This window comes from Panthera leo, chromosome A3, assembly GCF_018350215.1.
Source record: "Panthera leo isolate Ple1 chromosome A3, P.leo_Ple1_pat1.1, whole genome shotgun sequence".
Taxonomy (NCBI): Eukaryota; Metazoa; Chordata; class Mammalia; order Carnivora; family Felidae; genus Panthera; species Panthera leo.
Genome location: NC_056681.1, coordinates 137,430,793 through 137,455,010, shown reverse-complemented (window position 1 = coordinate 137,455,010; position 24,218 = coordinate 137,430,793). Strand labels below are relative to the sequence as shown.

At 47.7% G+C, this 24,218-nt stretch overlaps 1 protein-coding gene across 11 annotated transcripts in view; it reads left to right on the top strand.

Moving 5' to 3' along the window:
- The window catches only part of DCDC2C (doublecortin domain containing 2C), a 111,660-nt gene that overhangs the window by 49,777 nt on the left and 37,665 nt on the right, over window positions 1-24,218 (top strand). For 5 of the 11 annotated variants that reach the window (XM_042933752.1, XM_042933755.1, XM_042933753.1 and 2 more), the window contains 3 exons: window positions 660-728; window positions 2,744-2,785; window positions 20,375-20,438. In XM_042933752.1, the coding sequence (XP_042789686.1) occupies window positions 660-728; window positions 2,744-2,785; window positions 20,375-20,438 (175 nt within the window). Of the gene's footprint in view, window positions 1-659; window positions 729-2,743; window positions 2,786-2,939; window positions 3,089-6,230; window positions 6,372-20,374; window positions 20,439-24,218 lie in introns of those variants that run through there. The other 6 variants (XM_042933757.1, XM_042933756.1, XM_042933760.1 and 3 more) reach the window with 4 other exon arrangements.

Sequence of the window (24,218 nt, the reverse complement as noted above, 5' to 3'; positions counted from 1 at the left end):
CAAGTCACAAAAACTGGGAAGTAATACACAAGGGTGTGAGCACATACCGCTGGGTGAGGAGTTGTGGCGGTGTCTTGAACACAGGGAACGAGGGCGGCGGTTGTGGTCCCCAAGGGCACACAGAGGCTCACACAGGCATTTACTACCTGCTGACCAGTGGCATCAGGAGGGTAATCCACTCCTTTTATTATTATTTTAATATTTATTTAGTTGCGAGAGAGAGAGCGAGCAAGCAGGGGAGGGGCAGAGAGGGAGGGGCAGAGAGGGAGGGAGACCCAGAATCCGAAGCAGGCTCCAGGTTCCGAGCTGTCAGCACAGAGCCCAACGCAGGGCTCGAACCCACGAACCACGAGATCACGACCTGAGCTGAAGTCGGACACTCAACCGATTGAGCCGCCCAGGTGCCCGCGTTCCGCTCCTTTTCACACAAGAGGGTTTCAGGTGTTTCTCCTCAGAGATTGGAGCAACAGGTAAAAAATACAGGGCAGACACAGAGTGGGGTTTGAAGTAACCACTGTGGAAAAACCGGCCGCATTTTCAGCTCTGTCCACAGAAGTGGTTCACAGAGTTGCTCTGTTTCACTGCCCTTTGCTCCTTTCACGGGGCTTGACGGAGGCTGACCGCCACTGAACTTGACATGGGCTCTGTTTTCCCTCCAGACGCCGGCTGAGATAGTCACGGAAGACGACGAGATACACGATAACCCCTCTGATTTCGAAAGCATCGAGGTGAGCTGATTCTATTTTTATTTTGCATGGAATGGCCTGGGTCCACGGACCCCCTTCTCCTTTTAACGTGCTGGGCAGAGCTCACGTTTGGTGCAGAAAGAACCGTAGAGCCCAGTTGGTTCCAGGATACAAATCGGCGTGGAGTTAGACACATAGCATGTTTTCCAGCCGGGCTGTACCTTCGATCAGGTCTCTTGGGGGCCAGAAATTACGTGAGTAATTTTAATGGCTTTTCTGCTCGCCCTGGTTACCTTTACTGTGCTTCGGGTCGCAGACTGAAAAACTGTTTTCCCAACAAATTTCAAGATACATATTTAGAGGGCGGAATCAGGAGGTGGATAGCAGCAGGTGTGTGGGTGTGTAGGTGTCGGTGGACAACACGGACATTGTGCTTTGTGAGTCGTTGGTGTTGCGTAAATAGCTCGTCTTGTTGGGGAAGCAGGGGCGCGGGCAGCTTACACTCCATAGGTGGCAGCATGAGCTTGCCCAGGAAAATTCTGGCTGCGTGGCTTCCGTGTCTGCTCTTTCCTCCACCAGCTGCTGGAGGGGTACCATCGATGCGGGAAGCACGTTCCCGTGGTGACTCGTCTGTGAGATTATGTGACTCGTCTACAGGAAACGTGTGTCGGGCAAACAAAATTTCCTTTTATCTTAATTTTTTAATTGAAGAATATATGGCAGGTAAAGCTAATTAACACACCCACCACCACAGAGAGTTACCATTTCCTTCCTTCCTCCCTTCCTCCCTCCTTCTCTTTCTTTCTTTCTTTCTCTCTCTCTCTCTCTTTTTCTTTCGTGGTGAGAACATGTAAGGCAAAATTTACTTTAAATACACAATTCATGTAGGTAAGAAATATATTTTTGGGAATTTGTTGTCAAAATTCTATCTCTAGATTTTTTTTTTTTTTCAAGCTGGTTTCTTGTTTTAAAGTTTTTGGCCCCAGGCAGGAGGTTGCATAATAAGTCTGGGGTGTCAAGTCTGAGTCTGTTCTGCTGCCGAAGCTTCCAGAACTGTAAATAAACTTGAGGATGCAACGGCCTGGTGAGCCATCCCTTTCCACTCTTAAATGTGCCCGGCGGCCTCCTGGCTCCCACGTTTAAGGACAGGGGGAAGTGACCCTGGGGGCCACTGGGAGGGGGCTGCAGCTACTGGGAGTTGTCTCCTGGCTCTTGCCTGGAAAGGGCATTCGTGGAAAAGGAAGTCTGGGGTTTTCAACATCAGTGGAATTTATGATCTAAAACAGACAGCCAAAGGGAACACTCTTTCAAGCAATTCACTTTTTCTTCCTTACGTTCTTAAATATTTTTGATTTGGAGGCGGTTTTCAGTGAAAGTGTGTAGTCTGTGTCTAGATGAATCAGGAAGACTGAATGAGGAGGAAAGAGAATATTTCATTGCTTTGGTGACAAGAGTGTAAGACTGTCTGAGAGTGGGCACAATGTCTGTCCCCGAGCGTTAGGTGAAGGGTCACGCGGATCACCTGCTTGCACTGGGGCAGTAGTGGAGAGCGGTGCTAATGTTTCAGTTATGGAATAACCGAATGCCATATGTTAATAGAAAGAGGACACAGGCATCGCGGCGACACTGAGTTTGTGCTAGAACTTGAACGCCTGTGTGGACCAGCCACTGACCTTGGTTAACCACACCTTATTGACTCGTTATGTAGATCTCCTTTGGCCTCTGGGAGTGTTTCGTGTGCATTAGTAACTTGACATCAGTCAGTAGATTTAATTTCTTAGAGTGAATCAAAGTGTCTTTCTTTTTTTTAAAATTTTTTTAAAGTTTTTTTATTTTTGAGAGAGAGAGAGAGAGACAGAGCGTGAGCAGGGGAGGGGCAGAGAGAGAGGGAGACACAGAATCCGAAGCGGGCTCCAGGCTCCGAGCTGTCAGCACAGAGCCCGACGTGGAGCTCAAACCCACAGACCGTGGGATCATGACCTGAGTGAAGTCAGACACTTAGCTGACTGAGCCACCCAGGTGCCCCGAAGTTGATTACTATATTTTTTTAATAATAGGAAAAAGAAGATGAAGGGTCTTATGAAGATAATGGAAGAAAGGTTTGTATCCACAAATTCAGTACTTTTTGTGTTTTGTATTCCGAGGACAGACCTAACAAGATAATCAGTAGATTCCCAAATGTTGCCGGGTGCTTTTTAAGGAATAGAACTTCTATGCCGCTGTCCTACACCGTAGCTCTGTTTCCACAGACAGAGAGCAAACTCAGGAAACGAGAGGTCATTAAGGTATTTCAGAGAGTGGGACAGAGCCGCCCTGATGGCAGATGGGAGACTGGAGAGTGAAGACTCCTTCGTGGAAGGGGAAAAAAGAATCATGCATTAGGGAACACCCTCGATACCCTCGTAAGTCAGCCGCGAGCAGGCACCTGCTGACCCTCACCTGGGCTTTCTGGGGAGCTCTAAAACCTGCACCTTCAGGCCATGACCTGGCCACGAGGCCAAGGACAAATGTGTCAACACGTGAGGGCACAGGAGGACGGGCTCCCCGTAGCCATGAGATTTAGAGCCGCCTGCCTGGACAGCTGGCCCCACGCGGCAGGCAGGGACACATCCATGTCTAACGTCCTGCCCTCCCTGCCGTGGCTCCGGCCTTCGCACAATCAAGGTCTCACTGTTACTTATAAATGACTGAGTGACCGTAATGGTTTTTGTCTGAGTACGCAAGATTGTATTTACTTATACCTTGGTTCACTTAGACTCCTCATCACTCCTTAGAGAACCTGGGCCATAAATACTCACATTTGGGAATTACCCGATCAAAACCGGCATGTGAAAACCACTTGGGATTTGACATGAGATCCACCTACGGTTGAACGCTCCGTCCATCACTCACCCGTATGTGAGCCTTGGGAAAACCCTGTGGAATCCCAGAGCCTCGGTTTCCTCCTTGGAAGTTTATATGATGGTTTATTTATAGCAAAATCGACCTCCAGGATTAGAGACAGTATATATGAAATATGCTCGATGTTATGAGTTTTATTTATGTTCTCAGAGATAACTGAATTGTAAGAGAATCCTGACAGCACGTGGGGAGAGGCCCACGCGAGCTACAGTCCCGTCTACGAATGCATCCCTAGCGTGCAAATGTGCACACAGCCGTGGGAAAGCGCTGCGTTCTCGTCCGAGCTCTTCCATAAACTTTCGAGGTGCCCCTTGTTCAGAAAGTTTACCTCTCTGCACTTCATTAATTCAATCAACAGTCATTTTACCTGTTTATAGGTTTAGTCACCTCAAAAGAATCCATTGAGACCATGGATTTGAAAGTTCTTGAAAAGTGTAACATAGCTATGTTTTAAAACGATGTTTTATTTATTTTTATTTTTTTTAAATTTTTTTTTTTTTTTTTCAACGTTTTTTTTAATTTTTTATTTTTGGGACAGAGAGAGACAGAGCATGAACGGGGGAGGGGCAGAGAGAGAGGGAGACACAGAATCGGAAACAGGCTCCAGGCTCCGAGCCATCAGCCCAGAGCCTGACGCGGGGCTCAAACTCACGGACCGCGAGATCGTGACCTGGCTGAAGTCGGACGCTTAACCGACTGCGCCACCCAGGCGCCCCTATTTTTATTTTTTTTAAGACGATGTTTTATTTATTTATTTGTTTATTTATTTATTTACTTATTTATAAACAGTGTGAGCTGGGGGAGGGGCGGAGGCAGAGAGAATCTCAAGCAGGCTCCACGCTGTCAGCACAGAGCCTGATGCGGGGCTTAAACTCACGAATTGTGAGACCATGACCTGAACAGAGATTAAGAGTCAGACATCTAACCTGCTGAGGCACCCAGGCACCCCCGATGTTTGTATTGTTTTAAAGAAACTGTTTTTCAGTTGGAAATTAGACACTTTCCTGCTCCCGATCGCAACTCTCTTGTTAAAATCAGCGGAATCAATTTCGTTATCTCCAGTTCCGTCCCCAATTCCGTTATCTCAGCAACCAGCCTGTCCACACTTTGCTGGGAAAACGGTAACGGGTGTCCCTGGTGACATCCCTGTGAGCTCAGATAACGTCCTTTAGGTTGTCGTGTCAGGCGGTTGTTTGGAAGGTATATCGTTTGTTTGGTCTCTGTGTTCCTTGCTCTTTGAGTCTGAATGTTCTAGCGAATGGGATGGCAGGCAAGGGCAAACCCTGGACATGTGTCAACCGTGTCTCATGCATAAACTATGTCTGGAGTGCGGTCTCTTTCCCTTAGCCTCAGTTTCCTTCTGTTCCAAGCTGCGCAGCCCATATACAATTAGAACTATGCCTGGAGTACCTTCTCCGGTGGGCATGGAGTGAGTTATGGCTACTGCTCTCCTCCTTTCTAACCAGGATCCCCACCAGAGCCTGAAGTCCTTAGAAGCAGGAGTTTCATTTGATTTATATTTTCATTTTTCTTAGTGCCAGACACACACAGTGCCTTATTCACAGTTGGCGTTAATTATATTTTGAAACTGAATTTTCTTCTACGATACCCCATGTTTTAAGATTAAGAATACTTTATCAAATTATAAAACGTTCATATTTATTATAGAATTATTAACACACACAGATAAAAACTAGAAAAAACATCGAATTCCTCCGGTTAGCATCTGTTTTCACTTTTGTGTGTATTCTTAAGGGTGATTTTCCATGAACTTTTTTACATAGTGTATTAAAGAGATCATGACTTTGCTGATGATAAAAAATTATTTTAATTAATACCATGAATCAATAGTTAGGACACTTTCAGTGTTTTAAAGTTTTTTTCTCAGTGTACTTGAGAATGTTGATTTTATTTATTAGAAATAGATTTAAACATTTTTAAAAAGTTTATTTATTTTGAGAGAGAAAGCAAGCACAAGCAGGGGAGAGGCAGAGAGAGAGAGAACGAGAGAGAGAGAGAGAGAGAGGAGAGACGGAGAGAGAATCCCGAGCAGACTCCTCCCTGACAGCACAGAGCCTGTCTCAGGGCTTGATCTCATGAACCGTGAGATCATGACGTGAGCCAAAATCAGGAGTTGGACACTTGGGGCGCCTGGGTGGCTCAGTCGGTTAAGCGTCCGACTTTGGCTCAGGTCGTGATCTCGTGGTCTGTGAGTTCGAGCCCCGCGTCGGGCTCTGTGCTGACGGCTCAGAGCCTGGAGCCTGCTTCGGATTCTGTGTCCGCCCCCCACCTCTTTCTCCCCCTCCCCCACTCACGCTCTGTCTCACTCTGTCTCTCAAAAGTAAATAAATGTTAAAAAAAAGATAAAAAAAAAAGAGTTAGACACCTAACCGACTGAGCCACCCGGGCGCCCCCTGGATTTAAATATTTTTGATCAGAGATTCCGTTCGCGTTAAGAAAAACCCCAACCAGCCAGCCAACCAAACAGCATGCGAGTTGTGCTTAATCGGGGCTCCCCCAGAGCAATGGTACAGGTTGTGCCTTGGGTAGCATCTGTTTTGACCCTTTGGTCGCATGCCACGATCAAAAAAAAATTGTATTTCTCTTTTACCGGAATAAGTTTTCCATTTGACTTCTCATTAGGTCTATTTCGTTATGGTGGTGAAAACTTGAGAGGCTTAAGAAAACAGAAGGAATAATTTACCCAGTGATACATTAAAAAATGCAAACTAAAATTGAAGCCATGAATCCAGATGTTGAATTATGCCATCCTCTGTCAGACAGGTAATAACTCTCTGAAATGTACCAAAGAACATTTGGAATGCTCTGGCGGTGCATTTGGTGGTTTTGTTTCGGTTTTGCATTTTAGGAGATAATATGAACACACAGATCGCTTCTGATTTAGAGGCATCAGGACAGGTTGCCATAGTGACAAGTTCCAGGTGCAGAGTGTGTAAGGGGATGAAATGATAATTGTGACATTTTTTTCTCAAAGGCTTCAAATATCAAGCATAAAGTGATTGATAAGTGTGCTATGCTATCAGTAAAAAAAAGTGCCTTAAATTTGCTACTTTTTGGCATATGCACTCATCAGTTTATAAAATGGTCTATGGCCCTTTAGAGATATGTTCTCTGTGTGTGTGTGTGTGTGTGTGTGTGTGTGTGTGTGTGTGTGTGTGTTTAAAGTTTATTTATTTATTTTGAGAGAGAAAGAGCACGAGTGGGGGAGGGGCAGAGAGAGAGAGGAAGACAGAGAATCCCAAGCGGGCTCCAGGCTGTCAGCACAGAGCCTAATGTGGGGCTTGAACTCATGACCGTGAGATCATGACCTGAGCTGAGATCAAGAGTCAGGCGCTTAGCAGACTGAACCACCCAGGCGTCCCCATTGTGTGTGTTTTATGACAATGTTGTGTACGACGAGATGAGGGGCAGAGTCCTTTCAAATGCATGGTCCACACCGCGAAATTGTTGAGCATTCTGTGTTAAATGTGATGGGAAAACAGCAGGCTCTGTCTGCCTGTGGAGCATTTATGTTGTAGCCCTTTGGAAAAGCAAGAAAAAAAATGATATCAAACAACATCTGAATAGAACTTGTGTCTGTTAGTTACTAACTCTTTTCCTTGAGATATATGCAAACTTTGATATCTGTTATTATATATTAAACTGTATATAAAATATGTATATCTGAGTGTCACCTCTTCTGATAAAATCTTAACGCCTATAAACGGAAACATCCTGTCGATGAGGGTCCACTGAGAATCTGCTATCCCGGCTCCGATCTGGGGATGAAGCGCTCAGAATCATTTTGTCTGGAGACAAATAACCTGTAGGGTCCTTGCCCTTGGCTGGGATTAGAGCACGTCTCTAAGTGGCAAGGCTCGTGTCTTCCGCACAACGAGGTGCTAACGTGTTCCGGCAGGTTCGTGGTGAGGATGATGCTGGCAGTGGAAGAAACAGGGCACTGGTGAAGGAAGTGGTGGGTGGTCAGGTGATGCCTGGCTGTGCAGGTGTGAGCGACTTTGTGGGGTGCCAGTGCGTTTTCCAGCCTGAGCCCCACTCTTGCCCTGTGGCTGGGGGCTGGCCCCTGCTTCTCCCGGAGCATGTGGTGTCACTTCTCATACTTCTGAGCTTACGTTGCTGGCCTGTTGTCGTTTTTTTCCAATGCCGCGTCTTCGACCCGTTCACCAGTCACCTCTCCCAAGATGCGTTGGAATCGCCCAATCTGGTCATTTCTTAGTGTTTTCTGTTTTCGGCAACTATGCTGGCTATTTTATTTATTTGTTTAGCTGTTTATTTTGAGAGAGAGAGAGAGTGGGGGAGGGGCAGAGAGAAAGCATCCCAAGCAGGCTCCCCACTGTTGGTGCGAAACCCGATGTGGGGCTCGAACTCACAAACTGTGAGATCATGACCTCAGCAGAGACCAAGAGTTGGACGCTCAACCAACTGAGCTACCCAGGTGTGCTGTATGCTGGCTATTGAACCATTTTTTTTTTAACATCTATTTATTATTGAGAGACAGACAGAGCGTGAGCAGGGGAGGGGCAGAGAGAGAGGGAGACACAGAGTCTGAAACCGGCTCCAGGCTCTGAGCTATCAGCACAGAGCCCGACGTGAGGCTCGAACTCACAAACCGTGAGATCATGACCTGAGCTGAAGTTGGCCACTTAACCAACAGAGCCACCCAGGCGCCCATGTTCAAAAAATTCTTAACTCAATGAGCCTGGGCATTGTAGGACTAGAATTTGGCCTGAGAGACAGACAGGGAGAGACTTGGCCCTCTTGTCACTTCCCGTCTTCAGTGTTCATGTTGTTGAAAAATTGGAAGTTTCAGAACATGGTACGAATTTGGGTGGAGTCATAAGAAAATGGAAAAACAAAATAAAGAGTGGGTGATTTTCATCCCATAGTTACAGAATAGGAGTTATGTATCATCGATAAATGTGTGCTTATTTTCTTAAAAAGAAAAGGAAAAGATGCATGTTCTATTTTGTTTTCCGGTTTTCTTGTCATTATGACTCCACCCCATCTCATGTTGTGCTTCGAACATTCATTGAGGATCAAGTGTCCAGGGAACTTGGCCACTTCCCCTTACAAGCTCGCTGCCCTACGTGGTTCCCGAGTTTGGGAAACAGTGGCCTTCATGCCAGACAAGGTCAGATAAGAAAAGTGAGTAGTTGACACGTTTCTAGCTATCAAATGAGTGACAAACAGGGAGCCCGTTTGAAAAGTAATTATAGTGATGGTTTATATCAACTGACACAAATCATATTTAAATGACTTAACATACTTAAAAATGCCAGGCACAGGGCGTGACGCATTTTCCGTCGCTTGCAGCTCCTGCTGGAATCGCCGGGTGAGGATCTTGCCACAGCCAGTGGATTCGCAAACCCGCGACAGCGCTTTGTTCTCGTTGTGTGCGTTATCAGTCAGTCCGTAGAGGGTTTTCATTTAATTAACGTTGCCAGAAATGCCAATAAAACCAGGGCATTTTTGATCTCACATTGTCTCTGACTCAGGTTTTTGTGACAAAATGAAAGCCAGCATTGATTCTTTAATTGATTTTTGAAATTCATTGCTTGCCCAGTATCTTTACCGTTTTTTTTCTCTTTATTATCTTCATACCGTTTTGTCACTACAGCGAAGTCCTTTATTGCTTCTCTGAGAGACAAGGTTCATATTGATCAGCGCTAGAGTCTCGAAAGCTAAGTGTGAGTCATCGATAATGCTAAGTGGGATATGGCGAATTAAATATTAAGTAATGACATTTTTAGAGAATGACTTAGTTCTACAAAAATAAGGCTTGGGTTCCTCTATACGTAGGAGAATCATTTGGATTCGAGCACAAAGGGGAATTTTTCCTTTGAGATAGAGAAGATGCTTTATGTTCAACTCTATGTATATAACGCTCTTCATTAATAAGACAGAAGGTATTGAAGATGTGTTTTCATGTATTCTTCACTGAGACGCTCTTGTTGAATTGATGACAATTTTAGACACTGTGGTTAGGGACCTGGAGGAGAAGTTGAAATGGCTTCCTTCCTGTCTAGAGAAGGAGAAAGTGGAGGAGGACGAGCGGGTTAGAAGAGGCGTAAAGCCCCAGGGATCTAACGCGTAGCTCAGAGACTGTGGCCAGCGACGCGGTCTCGTTCACCCGAGAGGAGATCTTACGTGTTCTCGCCACACGCTCAAAGCAGGTGTCTCTGCGAGGTGATGTGCTCAGTAACTTGACCGTGGTCACCATTGCACAGTGGTACTCCTGAAAAACCATGGCGTTGTCCTACCTAAATGTCCACAATTGTTACTTGTCCGTCACACCTCCGCGAGGCTGGGAAAGGACACCAGCAGGTGCAGGCCAGTATCTTCCATGATGCCTTTCATCTCGGAAACGTCCACGCTCGGCTCCTGGGCTGAGGACCCTCCTGATCCCCTCGGGGCCTGCCTGTCCTTGCGCCTCTCCCAGCCCCGTGTGAGCGGTGGGCCCCCCCTCCCAGGAAGGTAGGGACAGGGCGACTTCCCCCAGCTGCTGTCTCTGGCAGGACCGCCCCAGGCATGGGTCTGACTGTGTCCCCAGCTCCCTCTGGCTCTCGGTGGGTCCCAGGGTATGTGTCCGTCACCCTTGTCACCATGCAGGGAAGGGAGGTCAAGTTCAAGGAGATGCTCAGGTATGTGTCCTGTTTCTCAGCAGCCGGTTCTCGGCTGTTCGCTTATTAGCGTGTTTTCTCATCCACCAGTCGCTGGCAATGCGAGCTGTTACAGAAAATTGATTTTCAGCAGATGGACAGACCTTTTACTTGGAGACATCTCCTGGGACATCTCCTGGGACATAGACGAGAACAGCACCAGGACTTTGCTTGGGACAAACTCTTAATCAGCAGAGGTACCTCCTGTGGGGTGAGAGCAAGGAATTTAACAGAACTTTGTGCCCAACTTGTAATGCTTACGTAGAAGAAATGGGCCGGGGAGAGGGTTTTCCTGCGTTAAGCGAGGTGGTCCCCTCGGCTGTGAGCCCAGACCTGGAGTGAGGGCATCGCGGCCAGTTTCTCCCCTCTCTCCTGCTGGCCTCGGGAGGACGGCTTTTTATCAAAATGTGCACAAGCCACTGCAGTCGCAAAAGGAAAGCTTTTTGTTCATATTTACTTGGTTTTCCACATGAGTTATAGAGATGCCGTCTCTAACTTTTAACGTGTATAAATTATGTCTCATTATGAGAACTTAAGTGGTCAACTTACAGTGTGTGGGATGGTACCAAGCAACCTGGAGGTTAGGCTTGTGAAACACAGACGTGACATAGATATAATGTTCAGACACAGAAAGAGCATTTAAAATTCTCGTTTCTGCGAAAGCTTAATGAGAAACCTTAACTGACTGCCTCTACCGCACCCCAGGAAGGTACTTTTAGGTGAATGTGTTACTTAGTTACCCAAAATTGACAGCCGTCTTTTGGAGGAAAAAATATCTCCTCCCATGAGTATGTTGGAGAAAAGAAAATCAGAAGCAGGAAGAGGAAAGGAGCCGGAAAGCCCACGGGCACTTTGAATCGACAGTGACGTTGTTCGGGGGCCTTGTCTCTTGATTCCACACGTGTCCTGTGAACCCGGCAGCTTTTCCCCTAGAGAGAGCTGGGATGAGAAATAGTAGGTGCCTGTAACTCAGAGCCGAGGGCTGCTCTTGAGGTCACACGGAGACGCCGTCCGTGAGGCCGTGCGATGCTGAGTCGGTCAGGTCAAGGCGAGCTCTGGATTTGTTCATCATCGTGGCTTGTCTACACTGGTACTGAGGGAGGAGAATCTGTGGCAATGCAAAAAAAAAGTTCTACAGATAAAATTCACATTTTCTGCTTGTAAACAGAATGAGTGGGGGAAAGGCAGGCCTCTTTTTGGAACTTGCGATAAATCAAAAAAGGAAAGTTGTACCTCACGTCGAAATGCCGTAAGTTTCACAGATTGGTAAATATCGCGGGCACGGAATGCACATGAGTTTGAACAAACCATGTGTCTATTTGGGGCAGAGTGAAACGCTCCTAAAGGTCCTTCGGTTCCACCCTCTGAATCAGAAGCCCGTGTGAAATTCCCTCAACATTCTGTGTTGCCACCGACCCAACGTGTGTCCTGAAGCCCAAGCACCTGCACCTGACCGGTAGGGCTGCGTCAGGCCAGCAGCTGGCTCCGTGCCCGGGCGGTCCGTCCCTGGAACATGCCGGGTCTCTGGGATCCTAACGTCCGAGCAGAAAGCACCCCTGGCAAAGATTCTTTCCCAGTCCTTTCATGTTACTGGGGAGTAAGTGGAAACATCTCTGCTTCTGTCAATGCTGTGATTCGTGCTGATTTCCCCCCTTGCAGTACGCGTGTCTAAAGCCGATTCCAGATATCCCGGGAGGTCGGGCTCTGCATTCAGAGCCCGTTGAGTTGCACAAGGCTCTTTGCCAAGTTCAGACACAGTGGGACGAGACTTTGTCATCCGACACGAATGGCTGCTCTCCTGCGTCCTGCAGGAAGGCTGCAGGCTGTGGAGACGAAGCTTGCTTTGTGGTCCACACAGTTTTGCTTGCTCTTCCTCAAGCCCTCGAAGGATCAGGGGGCCCACTTGCGTCTTCTGGGTGACAGGGATCTAGTCGAGAGCTTCATCCGTACGTCCGAGGACTGAGTTTTCTCCTCCTTTCCAAGCGGACTGCTGTCATGGCAGCAGCATCTATCTCAGGCAACCCGTGTGTTTCTAGAAGGGGACCCCTCAGCGGCTTCTGGTAATTTTCGGAATTCTGGGATGGGGGTCAGGTGTGGCTCCTCTGGATGCGAGCAAGGTAGGGGTGGCCGTTGGGGCCTGGAGACACGTCTAGGACCGCCTCTTGGTCAGTATCTCCACGTCGCCTGTAGGTCAGACCGCTGCTTCAAGCCTCACAGGAAGAGACGTCCCCTTCTTTCCTAAATGAACCCATCCCCCATCCTTCTCCCCAATCCCTCCACTTGCGAGGGCCGCCGCACTACAATTTCTGTCTGCCTTGCCTGTGTCATTGATCTCTCCCTCGTGCGTGCGTGTCTGTCCTGCTCTCCAGTCAGCAGAGGTGTCTGCTTTGAGAGGTCGTCCTGGCCGTCGGGCACAGACCGATGTGGATCGCTCCGTGTGAAGTCTGCTGCGGCTGCTTCCGTGTTGGGCGTGCCACACCAACGGTCCACACGAAATCCTTCCGCTTTCTCCCTCTGGTTCCTTGGCGGCCCCTTGAGGCACGGCCACCACCCCAGTCCCCCATAGCTGCCCATCTGCGATGGGTGGATTCGACGATCCTTTCTCACCTGCTCTATCCTTCGATTTTGATTTTGACCCTGCCCATCAACCCCTCGGTCATCAAAAGCCTCCGTTCCATTGCATGGCCTGACACTCTCCCGTCCTTAGCAGCCTGTTGGCTTCTCCGTCTTGGCCCACCCTCGAGAGAGACCTCATGTTCTGTCGCTGTGGCCCTTCTCTCTGCTGCTCCCCTCGCAGGGAGTTTACCCTGATGGCCGAGATCATTTCAGTTGTGCTGACCTCCCCCACCCCGTCCCCCTGCTGTTTCCAAATGCCATTTTGGTCCCTTGTCCTTAATGGAACCTTGGATGACCTCAATTCTTCTAGGCCCTCAGATCACATAGAATGTTGTGATTTTTCGCGAGCCTCTTCATTTCCACGTAGATGTCCCCTCAAATAAGACACGTCCTGAATGCCGCTCAGTTCCTTCGTGTCTCCGTCAATGGCACCTCTGTTCTTCCTTGAAGGGGCACCACTTGGCCAGTGCTCCTTTCCGATGCCCTGTTCCCCGAGTCTTCCCTCTGGCTCTGCTGCCTCAGTGCTGGTCGACGTGGGTCAACTCCTGGCTTCACACAGTTCCCCTGACTCTGTTTGCCTCTGCCCATGTCTTCTGGTTTAACTATGTCACTGCTCTTTCCAAAACCGTTATCGTCCTTACCCAAGTCTGACCACTTTTGTGAAACCACCTTTGACCCCTCCAACCTTTGGTAGTTTTTGAAATCCTGTATGGCTTACTCCGTATGAACAAGGTTAGTATATGTGGTTATTAACATTATACCTTCATTATTTGCTGTCTCACTGGGCACGCACTTCCTATTTGTTCATTAGTCCCTCAGGAGGACCGTGAAGAGCACACCCTGCCTTCCCCCTAGCCCTCGGCAGTGACTGGCGGAACCCAGGGCACATAGTAGGTGCTCAAAAGGTAACTGGTGGTTGGCTAACATTTCACATTTTCGGGAAATAGACCCTTGAAATGAGGATCGACATTTATTTTCTGTCTCTTCAGCTGAAATCTCTACCCATCTTTCGAGAGGAGCCATCTGCCCCCTTTTCCTCCATCACGCCTGACTTACTGAGGATCCCCGTCTAGTCTCTTGCGTGTGTTATCCCCTATTTTGTTTCCTGGCTTCTGGTTTTAAAAACTCCACCTTGAGGATGACAGCGAATCTGCGAGGGAGGGACTCAGCAGGAGCAGGTGCATTTTGTGGAAACATTTTCTTATCTTGCCTGTTCTTGATTCTTCTAAGAGATCGTAGTGATTTTGTTATCATTAACATTTACTGAAATCCTGCCATTTCCCCAGTGAATAATGTTTTTAAAAATTTCACCCGTTCCCCCTCCCCCCCACCTCCCCTCTGGTAACCATCTGTCTGTTCTCCATACTTAAGAGTCTGTTTTTTGGTTTGTCTCTCTTTTCCCCCTTTGTTCATTTGTTTTGCTTCTTAAATTCCGCATGTGAGTGAAATCATACGGTATCTGTCTTTCTCTGACTGGCCTATTTCACTTAGCGATATATTCTCTACCTCCATCCATGTTGTTTCAAGATTTCGTTCTTTTTTATGGTTGAATAATATTCCACTGTATATATTATACCACTTCTTTATTCATCAATCAATGGACACTCGGGCTGTTTCCATAATTTGGCTATTGTAGATAATGCTGCAGTACACATAGAGGTGCAGGTATCCCTTTGAATGTGTTTTTGTATTTTGGGGATAAATGTCCAGTAGTACAATTGCTGGGTCGTAGGGTAGTTCTATTTTTAACTTTTTGAGGAGCCGCCATACTGTTTTCCAGAGTGGCTACTCCAGTTTGCATTCCCACCAACAGTGCACGAAGGTTCCTTTTTCCCCCACATCTTCACAATATTTGTTGTTTCTTGTGTTGCTGACTTCAGCCATTCTGACAGGTGTGAGGTGGCATCTCAGTGTGGTTTTGATTTGTATTTCCCCGACGATCAGTGATGTTGAACATCTTTTCATGTGTCTGTTGGCCATTTATAAGTCTTCTTTGGAGGAATGTCTGTTCGTGTCTTCTGCCCATTTTTAATTGGATTATTTGTTTTTTGAGTGTTGAGTTGTATCAGTTTTTTTTTATATATTTTGGATACTAACCCTTTATCAGATATGCCATCTGCAAATATCTTCTCCCATTCAGTAGGTTGTCATTTAGTTTTGTTGATTGTTTCCTTCACTTTGCAAAAGATTTTATTTTGATGTAGTCCCAGGAGTTTATTTTTGCTTTAGTTTCCCTTGCCTCAGGAGACATACCTAGAAAAAAGCTGCTGCGGCCGAGGGCAGAGAGATTACTACCTGTGCTCTCTTCTAGGATTTTTATGGTTTCAGGACTCACATTTTGGTCTTTAACCCATTTTGAGTGTATTTTCATGTAGGTGAAAGAAAGTGGTCCAGTTTCATTCTTTTGCATGTTGCCGTGCAGCTTTCCCAGCACCATTTGTTGAAGAGACTGTCTTTTTCCCATTGTATAGTCCTGTGTCCTATCGTTGAAATTTAATTAACTATATAATTGTGGGATTGTTTCTGAGCTCTCTATCTAACTCACATATACGATCTGTTCTGCGCATCTATGTGTCTATTTTTGTTCCAGTGCCATACATTAAATCTATAGATTGCTTTGGGTAGTATAGACATTCTAATAATATTTGTTCTTCTAACCCCTGAGTGTGGAATATCTTTCCATCTGTGTCATCGTCAACACCTCTCATCAGTGTTTTATAGTTGTCAGGGTACAGGCCTTTCACCTCTTTAGTTAGGTTTATTCCTAGGTGTTTTATTATTTTTTTGGTGCCGTTGTAAGTGGGATTGTTTTCTTAATTTCTCATTCTGCTGCTTCATTGTTAGCGTGTAGAAATGCAGTGGACTTCTGTACATTGATTTGTGTGTCCTGCGGCCTTGCGTTTTTTCTTATCTTGCTCGCACTCGATTTTTCCAAGAGGCCATCGTTAATACCTTATCATCACTATTTACCAAAATCCTGCCGTGTTCCCAGGAAATAATTTTGGTATCAAATGTAAGTATTTGGTTTAAAAACTCTCCTTTCCTTCATCCCAGAGAAGAGGAGGAATGCACACGATGTGCGAGGGCGATTCATTGTTACGACGGACATTTAAAAAACAGCCTAATTTCAGAGTGCTTTTCTACCTGGGCTGAAATTGCAGCTGAAGAGCCCTTTCTGGTGAGATTTTCATGGTGTTATTTACCCCCACTTCTGGTCTCTTAGGGAATTTTATTGAATTATTCGTGACGTTTTCTTTCTGGGACTATTTGAAGAAGACTGGATTGTTATTCAAAACTTGGAAATAGGAACTGAAGTGGGGATCAAAGCAATCACTGACATGTGTCGAGTTAACATTTTTTTCCTTGTCAATACTATGGATGACAATCAAGGCAAGTCACCTCGCCTACGTGAGATGTCCCTACTCCAACCCCACAAAGTCACAGGCAGAGCTGATGATTAGCGATGTATCCTTTATTCTTTCTGCTTAGTCTCCAGAAGGCATTTTGGGCAGGAGAGAGTGGAAGTTACAGGTGGGTTAAGCCAGAAAAGGCACGCACCGGGTCAGAGTAACGCAGGGGCCGCGGAGCGGTGTGACGCGTGTGCTCCTAGAGACCCTGACGAGTGGCGAAGAGTGAATGTGTCCTTTTGGGTTTGTGTTTCTAGCCCCGTGCTTCTGTGAAATGTTTTATGTGTTTCTGTATTTTATGTATTTATGATATTTTTAAAGGAAGTGACTAGGTTTTTGCAAATAAGTTTTTGTGTTGAATCTTAGAGACGGTATGAGGACTTACGAATTGCTTACCACACGCTTTCAGGGATGCTGCGGGCTGCACTGAACAGTTTTAGTGAGAACAGTGATCAAATGCAAATCTAGAAATATCTCACTTATCTCTCATTTTTAAGCCATGCTGAGTTTTGCAAAAGCGATTTTCCCTCTATGCGATGCCTCTGTAGTTAAGCCACAATTTCTTCATTTTGAAAATCCTGTCTCCTGATGAACCAGCCTTCATTTTGCACACGGCAAATCCCTTTGCTGTGTCGTTTGGTGTTTCCAGAGAGGAGCGAGCCCCCAGGCTTCTGTCTGTTCGCAAAGCGGCTCCCGCTGTGCTTTCTGGGGTCTCCTGTGAACTTTGTATGGTTTTCCCTGCCTTCTCTCTCTGTGGCAATAGAAGTTCCTCCTGTTGTCTGTTTGCTCGCTCCCGACCAGCTCGTGGGCAAGAGGCAGAGGGAAACTTGCTGGAATTGCACCAGTGGACTCCCAGGGGGGACACACTTTCCCGCGGGCAGAGCACGTGAACTTGCACACGTGGCCTTGTGACGTCATATGACGTCAAGCGCTGTTTTGGGCATTCTAGATCTCAGGTCACGGGGGGCGTGCTCTGAGCCCCCGGATTCCCGTGTCCTCTGCTCCTTCTGCCGTTGTAAAGGTGGCTGTGCGGACCCCTTCTCGCAGGCTCGGCTCACCAGCACCAGAGGTATTGTCCTGAGGTTCGTTTCCTCCGAGAGTGAATCTGTTTTTAGCGGTGTTGTTGAGGTATAGTTTACACCCACGGCGATCCGGGGGTTTTGACAAACGGACACAGTTAGCGGCGAGCAAGAGAGCGCGGCAGGCTTTCCACCCAGACGAAGGATCTCCATCCTTCCTCAACTTCCCCGCTTCCAGAATTGCGTCCTTAAATTTCCAGGTGTTCGGCCGCTCCGAGTGGCCAACTTCTGCCAACCCGGGCAGAAAAGCTGTGATTTTCTGCAGCCAGAAGCGGCAGACGCAGGGGACCGCCGCCCCCCCGTGGACAGAGAGTCGTCTTCCGTCTGTCCTGCCCTGGCTCTTCCAAGGACTCAGAGCTGCTTTTAATGACATAGTGATTTCTTTGGTTTTATGATTCCGATCGGCGGGAAGAATCACCCGAGTCTCTACGTCATACCGTTCTTCCTTTGTTGGGCTCATTTTCTCTCCTTTGTAGAGACTGAGGTGTAATTTATGTACAGTGACCCTCGCCTTTCCAGTGGGGTGTTCTAGGAGTTGGGGACACACGCAGTCATGTAACTGGCAACGTAGTCCAGTGTGGGGGACATCAGCACCCCCACTCCCGCTTGTCCCTCGGTCCCTCGTCGTCGACCACCTGTCCTTTCTCCCCTCCCACATGACTTGGCCACCACCCGTGGGTTTTCTGTCCTGAGGTCCTGCCTTTTGCACAGAGTCACAGAACAGAAGTGTGCGGTTTGTTCTCTTGGGAGTGTGTTTTCCACTTACGGTGATGTGTGTGGGATTTGTGGGGTGAACCGATCGGGCGGTGGCCGGCGGTCTGGGCTGTGAGGGGACTCACCTGAGGCAGAACAAGGGAGATAGAAGTTTGTTGAAACGTGCTATCAGGGAGCAGCATTGGGACTGCAAAGGGGAGGCTGTCTGCCAGGAGGCGGTGGTCGGGAGCGGGGGCTCTGGTGAAGGGGGGAAAGTGAGGAGGCTTGGGGACGTATGGAATTCTCCTTTCCTAGTACCCGGGCCTGGTTGTATGTAGCCCATTGGTCGGCTGGGACCTATGGCTGTTTCGAACTGGGTCGCGTGCTGAGCGTGTTGGCTTTCGGCCTGGCCGTCACCGTGGGCCCTTCTACTTTACTCAGGTCTCCACGGCTCAAGTCTGCTGCCTGAAAGCGGCCTCTGCGGGGCTCACCTGTCTTGCAGGTACCAACCAGCGGTCCCTCTTCGTTCAGTGGTATTCCATCCTACAGATGCAGCGTTGTGCGTTCGTCCATTCACCAGATCAAGGACATTGGGTTGTTCCCAGATTTTTGCAGTTTTAAAAAGAGCTGCTCTGGACGTTGACGCACAGGTTGGGTAAATCCCCGGGAGTGAGATTGCCGGGTCTTAGGGTAAGAGCATATTTAACTTTGCTAAATAAAGACCGACACACTTTCCCTAAGCAGCTGCGCCATGTTGGCCTCCCGCCTGTTCCTGATACATTGTTTTCTTTATGTATTTTAGATCTTTATTTATGTATAGTTAGATTGGATGTGTCATATGTGTGAAAGATCCTTGTGTCTGTTTTCGAGGTTATTAGTCTGCAGTTTTCTCGAGAAGGCTTTGTTTGGTTTGATATCAGGCTAAGGCAGGCCCCATAATGTGTCCCCTGGTGGTGCCTTCTCACGATCAGGCTGGGGTTTTAGAAAGAATGCCATAGAGGTGAAGTGGCCTCCTGGTATCATACTGGGGACATTCGTGTGATGCCCCCAATAATGGCAACCTTCATTCCTTAGTGACCTAGTGTTTGTCAGATTCTCCTCTGTCAACTTACCATTCATCCCTTTCCTACTCTGTGGTGTTGGAAGTGAATTGCTAAGTCTCACCTCCAAAGGAAGTAAAGTGAATTCACCACCACCTCCAGGAGGCAAAGCTTAGTCTATGAATCTGTTCTTCGGAGTTCTCCCACAAGGAAAATTTGCTTCTTATCTCCGATTTGGTTATTTATTTATCCAAGCATTTATTCATACTGTGATGGATTCCTGTCTATTTATTTTCTGCTTCGGGCTGTAATCCAGTGTGGCATTATTTGTCGTTCTCATTGTTCCTGTTTTGGACCGTAATTCCTTCAGCCCGGCTCCCAGCTCCCTTTGACACGTTGCTTTGACGTGTTCTGTTTAAGAGCTTCCTTTTTTTCTGTTACTGCGAGTGCCTCCAGGCCCCTCTTGTTTTCCCTGCCCTTGCTGTGGAACCAGTCAAGTGTCCAGGGAGCCTTGGCTGTGTGCCCTCAGGCCTGCCGCACCCACTCTGATCCAAGCCTGAAACCTTCTTACCCCTGTCTTCCTCCCACGCTCTGCCCCAGGGAAGCCAGCACTCAGGCCCCGTCTCTCCTTGGCGGAATCTGTCTGTCCTTCAGTTCTGGGCTAGTTGGTTTCCCCGTGATCCCAACTCTCTGACGACTTCTAGAAAATTGTAATTTCATACATTATCTCACTTTGTCTTGTTGTTGGGATAGGAGAGACTCTCTTTCCAGTTCTTCACATTCCAGAGAACAGCTGGCTCATTTTTGATATGGGACGTGTTGGGGAGGACGTGATTGGTGGTGAAAACCTTAGTGACCCACAGGAATCCGTGTATGAGCTGGGTCTGTGGGTCCCGGTGTCCAGCTTGGTCCCTGAACTACTGTTTAGTGAAGAATCCAACAGACTGGGGCTGGACCCTGAGGTCAGACGGGGGGAGATTTTCTCATCTGTGGTGATCCGTGGGCTTCATTTGTCTCCGTCTGGACTTGCAGGCAAGGCCAGAGTAAAGGTGCACCTGCCATTTCGTGGAAAGGTAGCTGGCCTTCCAGCACGGGCTGCCATGTTTTGGCAAATCATTGTCGAGTGCGCTGATATCTCCAGGGGACTAACCTTTGTTGCAAACTTCAGTTCCCAGGGTTTGGTTGTAGCTGAGTGTTCTGCTCCTGAGGACCTCTGTTTATAGCTCAGAGAGAAAAGTTTCAGCTAACACTGATGGTTTGTTTCTATTTCAGGAAGACAATTCACGAATGTCTTTTAAGAAAAGGTTTTCCTTAAGACACAGCACAAAGGAAAAAGGTATGTCACGTAGATGTGGAAGAAATCGCAATGTGTGTATTCTGTAGAAATTCGGCCATGGGTGCGGGTACTTGTATGATCCTGTTGTAAACGGCTAGTCAAATTTGTCTCTTGAAATATACTTAAAATATGCAGAAGATATTCGATAGGTCTTACTTCTTGCCCACCATTTCCTTCTGCCCCCCCCAAAACCCAATAACATCACCAAATTTTAAATTGTTTCCTAATTTTTTTCATAGCTGTTTATTTATAATCATAATTTTTTAGATTTGTGTTTTTGAAAGTAGTTTGATGTATATGACTTCCTGATGTAACATGCTAGCCATGGAGAGTGGGAAATGATATATTACTGTATGAAATGACATAATGCTTGGGAAATGCTTTGCAAAGTGTAAAAATCCTACGGACGTATTAACTACTTGTCTTTTCGTCATGTAAACTGGGTATTTTCCGGATGAGGAAACCGAGGCATAGAGTGGGTAATAGTCCTTTCCAAAAGGTCACGTGTCATTTCCCGTTTCTGAATTGTGATGTAGCAGGACTCCGACGGTGTGCCTTCTGGGATCTGAAGGTCTCGGATCTGTGGGCAGTTCATTCCACAGCCACGAATTGTGCCTCGGATCTTTATCAGTAACTACTGTGCTCTCTGGGTGTAATTTAGTCCCCAAAACAAACCACCTGCAGCCCTTTGTTCCTTTAAAGTGTGGCGATCCCAGTTCCTGAGACAGGAACGCCTTCTGAGGGTACCTCGCAGTAGGGATTACCTAGCATTGTCTGTTTCCCCTGTTCCTTCCGTGGACCCACGTGGAAGGACCCAAGCATCGCTCCCCCTGCAGGGAGACAGAGGGATGTCGACTGCAGGGGAGGCCGGAGGGAGCTCTGCTGGCTCGTAGGGAGTAGGGAAGCCCAAACTCCCTGGTCCGGTGGGCCGGCTGTCACCATCCCATCTCACTGGCTGACTTCTCTTAGCATTACCCATTTTTAACATAAACTAGCTCTCACGAGAGCCTTGAAGGTTCAAGGTGTGGAGGTGGAGAGCACCGGGCTCGTGTTCGGTAGAGCCACTATGGAACAGAGGGGGCGGTGTCTGGGGACCAGCAAGGCTGGACCGTAGGAGCGTCGGTGGTTTTCAGGCTCCATGACGGTAGTGAGGTTCTTCGTGTCAGCTGACTTTCTATACGACTTCCCGTCTGTAGGCTGGGAGCAAAATCAGTGAGGGACACAGGCTGGCTTGGAACCCATTCTACCTTATTCTGTTTGGGAGTTCAATTTAAAATTTTCATTATAGGGCCGCCTGGGGGGCTCGGTCAGTTAGGCAACTGACTCCTGATTTCGGCTCAGATCATGACCTCACGGTTCGTGGGTTCCAGCCCCACGTGGGGCTCCGTGCTGACAGTGTGGAGCCTGATTTGGATTCTCTCTCTCCCTCTCTCTCTGCCGCTCCCCTGCTTGTGTGTGGGCCCTCTCTCTCAAAATAAACAAATAAACCTAAAAAATAAAGATTAATACATTTTCATTATAATTGTTTGTATTTCCACGATTGAAATCTCTCAACAACAATTCCTATTGGATGTCGGGAAAACAGAAACTCCCCTGAATGTTCAGGAATGGCTACCATTTGAGTTTCTATGGTTTTTGATAACTTAAGAGAAAAATCATATTGAGTATGATAAGTGCCAACAAGATAATGGGGGAATTTTGTTTTGTTTTGTTTGGAAGAGAAAATGGTTATCTCCCAGATGCTAAAACTGGAAGGTGTAGCATCCACGAGGGCCCCAGATCGCCACCTGGTGACCAGAAGGGAACCCCCGGGGCGCCCCTCGTAAGTCAGGCCCAAGCGTCCCTTCGGGTGTGGAATATGGGTCTGAGCCACTGTGTCTCTTTTTGTTATTTGAATTAAAAAATTTTTTTAATGTTTATTTTTGAGAGAGAGAGAGAGAGAGGGAGGGAGAAAGAGGATGAGTGGGGGAGCAGAGAGAGAGGGAGACACAGAATCTGAAGCAGGCTCCAGGCTCTGAGCTGTCAGCACGGAGTCCGACGCCGGGCTTGAACCCATGAATCGTGAGATCGAAATCGGACCGAAATCGGACACTCAACTGCCTGAGCCGCCCAGGCACCCTTGTTATTTGCTGTTTATTTGAAGGATGCTCTTCAGGTGACAGTTCATGACAGGGAGAAGTCTCAGTGAGCAACACCTAACCTGTCTCCCGCTGCCAGCCCCTCCTGTGCCCTTCCCCTGCGGTCAAGGTCTTGAGTACTTTAAAAAAAAAACCCTATTAAGTGCTGCAGGCGTTTATTGAGCCTTAAGTATATGAAATGTATATTGAACCATCTGCTTTAACGGCGCTTTAAAATTATGCACAGATTCCAAAATACCTTCATAGACATTTCCTTTTCCTTTTTATTTTCATTTCAATCCCCTTGCCAGGTGACAATCCTCATTTCACAGAGAACAGAATGACTAGCTGTCTTGTCCTCGGTGACACAGGTGACAGAAGAAACAGCAGAAATTCAAGCAAACCCATTTCTCCTCCCTCTACCTCCCCCCTCCCCCCCACCCATAGCCGATGAGGCACCGTGCTGGGTGGGCCAGCTCCCCCAGGGGACTGGCTCTGGTCTGCGGTGGGTTTACCCCTGATGCCAGCCCCGGGTCACCTGATGAGGTGGCTTTGAGTGATTTTATGACCCCTCCAGTTTGTTTCCAAGTGACGAGGTTACCTTTGGGCTCCACTCAATAGATGTGTGGTTCAACAACAGCTTTAAGGTCTCTGGGCGGTTTTTCACCCGAGTACGTTACACAGGGCTGTTGGAGTTAATCAGCCAATCTGAGGCCACCAGAAATTGTGACTTATTTGGGAGAAGGCAATGAGCCCATTTCATACCTCACTGAAAAAATGTCACCTTCCCCACTGAGTGCTTGTGGCTGTTAGTGGCCGTCCGTCCTATCGACTCCCGTGCAAGCAGGTGCACGAAGTCTTGGACTTCTGGCTGGTTCTAACCCTTGCTCCCAGAACAGCGCAGTGCCTGCCTGCATTTTGTCAGAGTTTGCACGTTTCGTTTTTCTGGGGGAATGAGGCCGTCTGAAGTCCCTGAGTTTAATTCAAGGCGATAATAATCTCATTTGTTTTATCTCACTGGGAGTCATTTTGGGCTGTGTTCTGTTGCTGTTATCTTTGCTTGTTTTGAGAATTGGGAAGTAGAGGGATATTCAAAGTGAAGGAACAAAAGAATCCGAAAAAAAAGACCGGTGTCTTTCCACTGTGGTTTTTCAGCCTTGTTACTTTGCTTCAAAGTGCTCACAGCTCCAGGGGCAGTCAGGGAATGAGCACAGCACCGCTCAGCGCCCGGGTGCCTGGCTCAGACACCTGCTCTCGCAGCCTCGGTGAGACGGGGCCCCTTGCCGGGCGCTCCCCCGTGTGCCGAAGTTCGGCAGCCACCGGGCGACGCGTGGCCAGGCCAGACTCTCACGCTCTCCGGAGGCTTCCTTGCGTGTCTTTTTTTTTTCTTCCTATGATTTTAGTCAGTCTGGAAACTTAGGAATCATTTAAGATACAGTCGTAACTTATGGATTGTCATTCAAAGAGCCACTGGCGGTTGGTGGGGACGGTGGGACCAGCAGGCGGGAAGGGCCTCCCAAACCGCAGAGAGCACGTACCCTGGGACCGGCTTGCCTTTTGGATCGACACATTTTTGGTTCAAAAGTACACTGTGACTTTCTGGGCTTTTCTTAAACGTGGCCTAATTTCACAGCCTCCTTTGACTTGTGATGGTACCCTACCC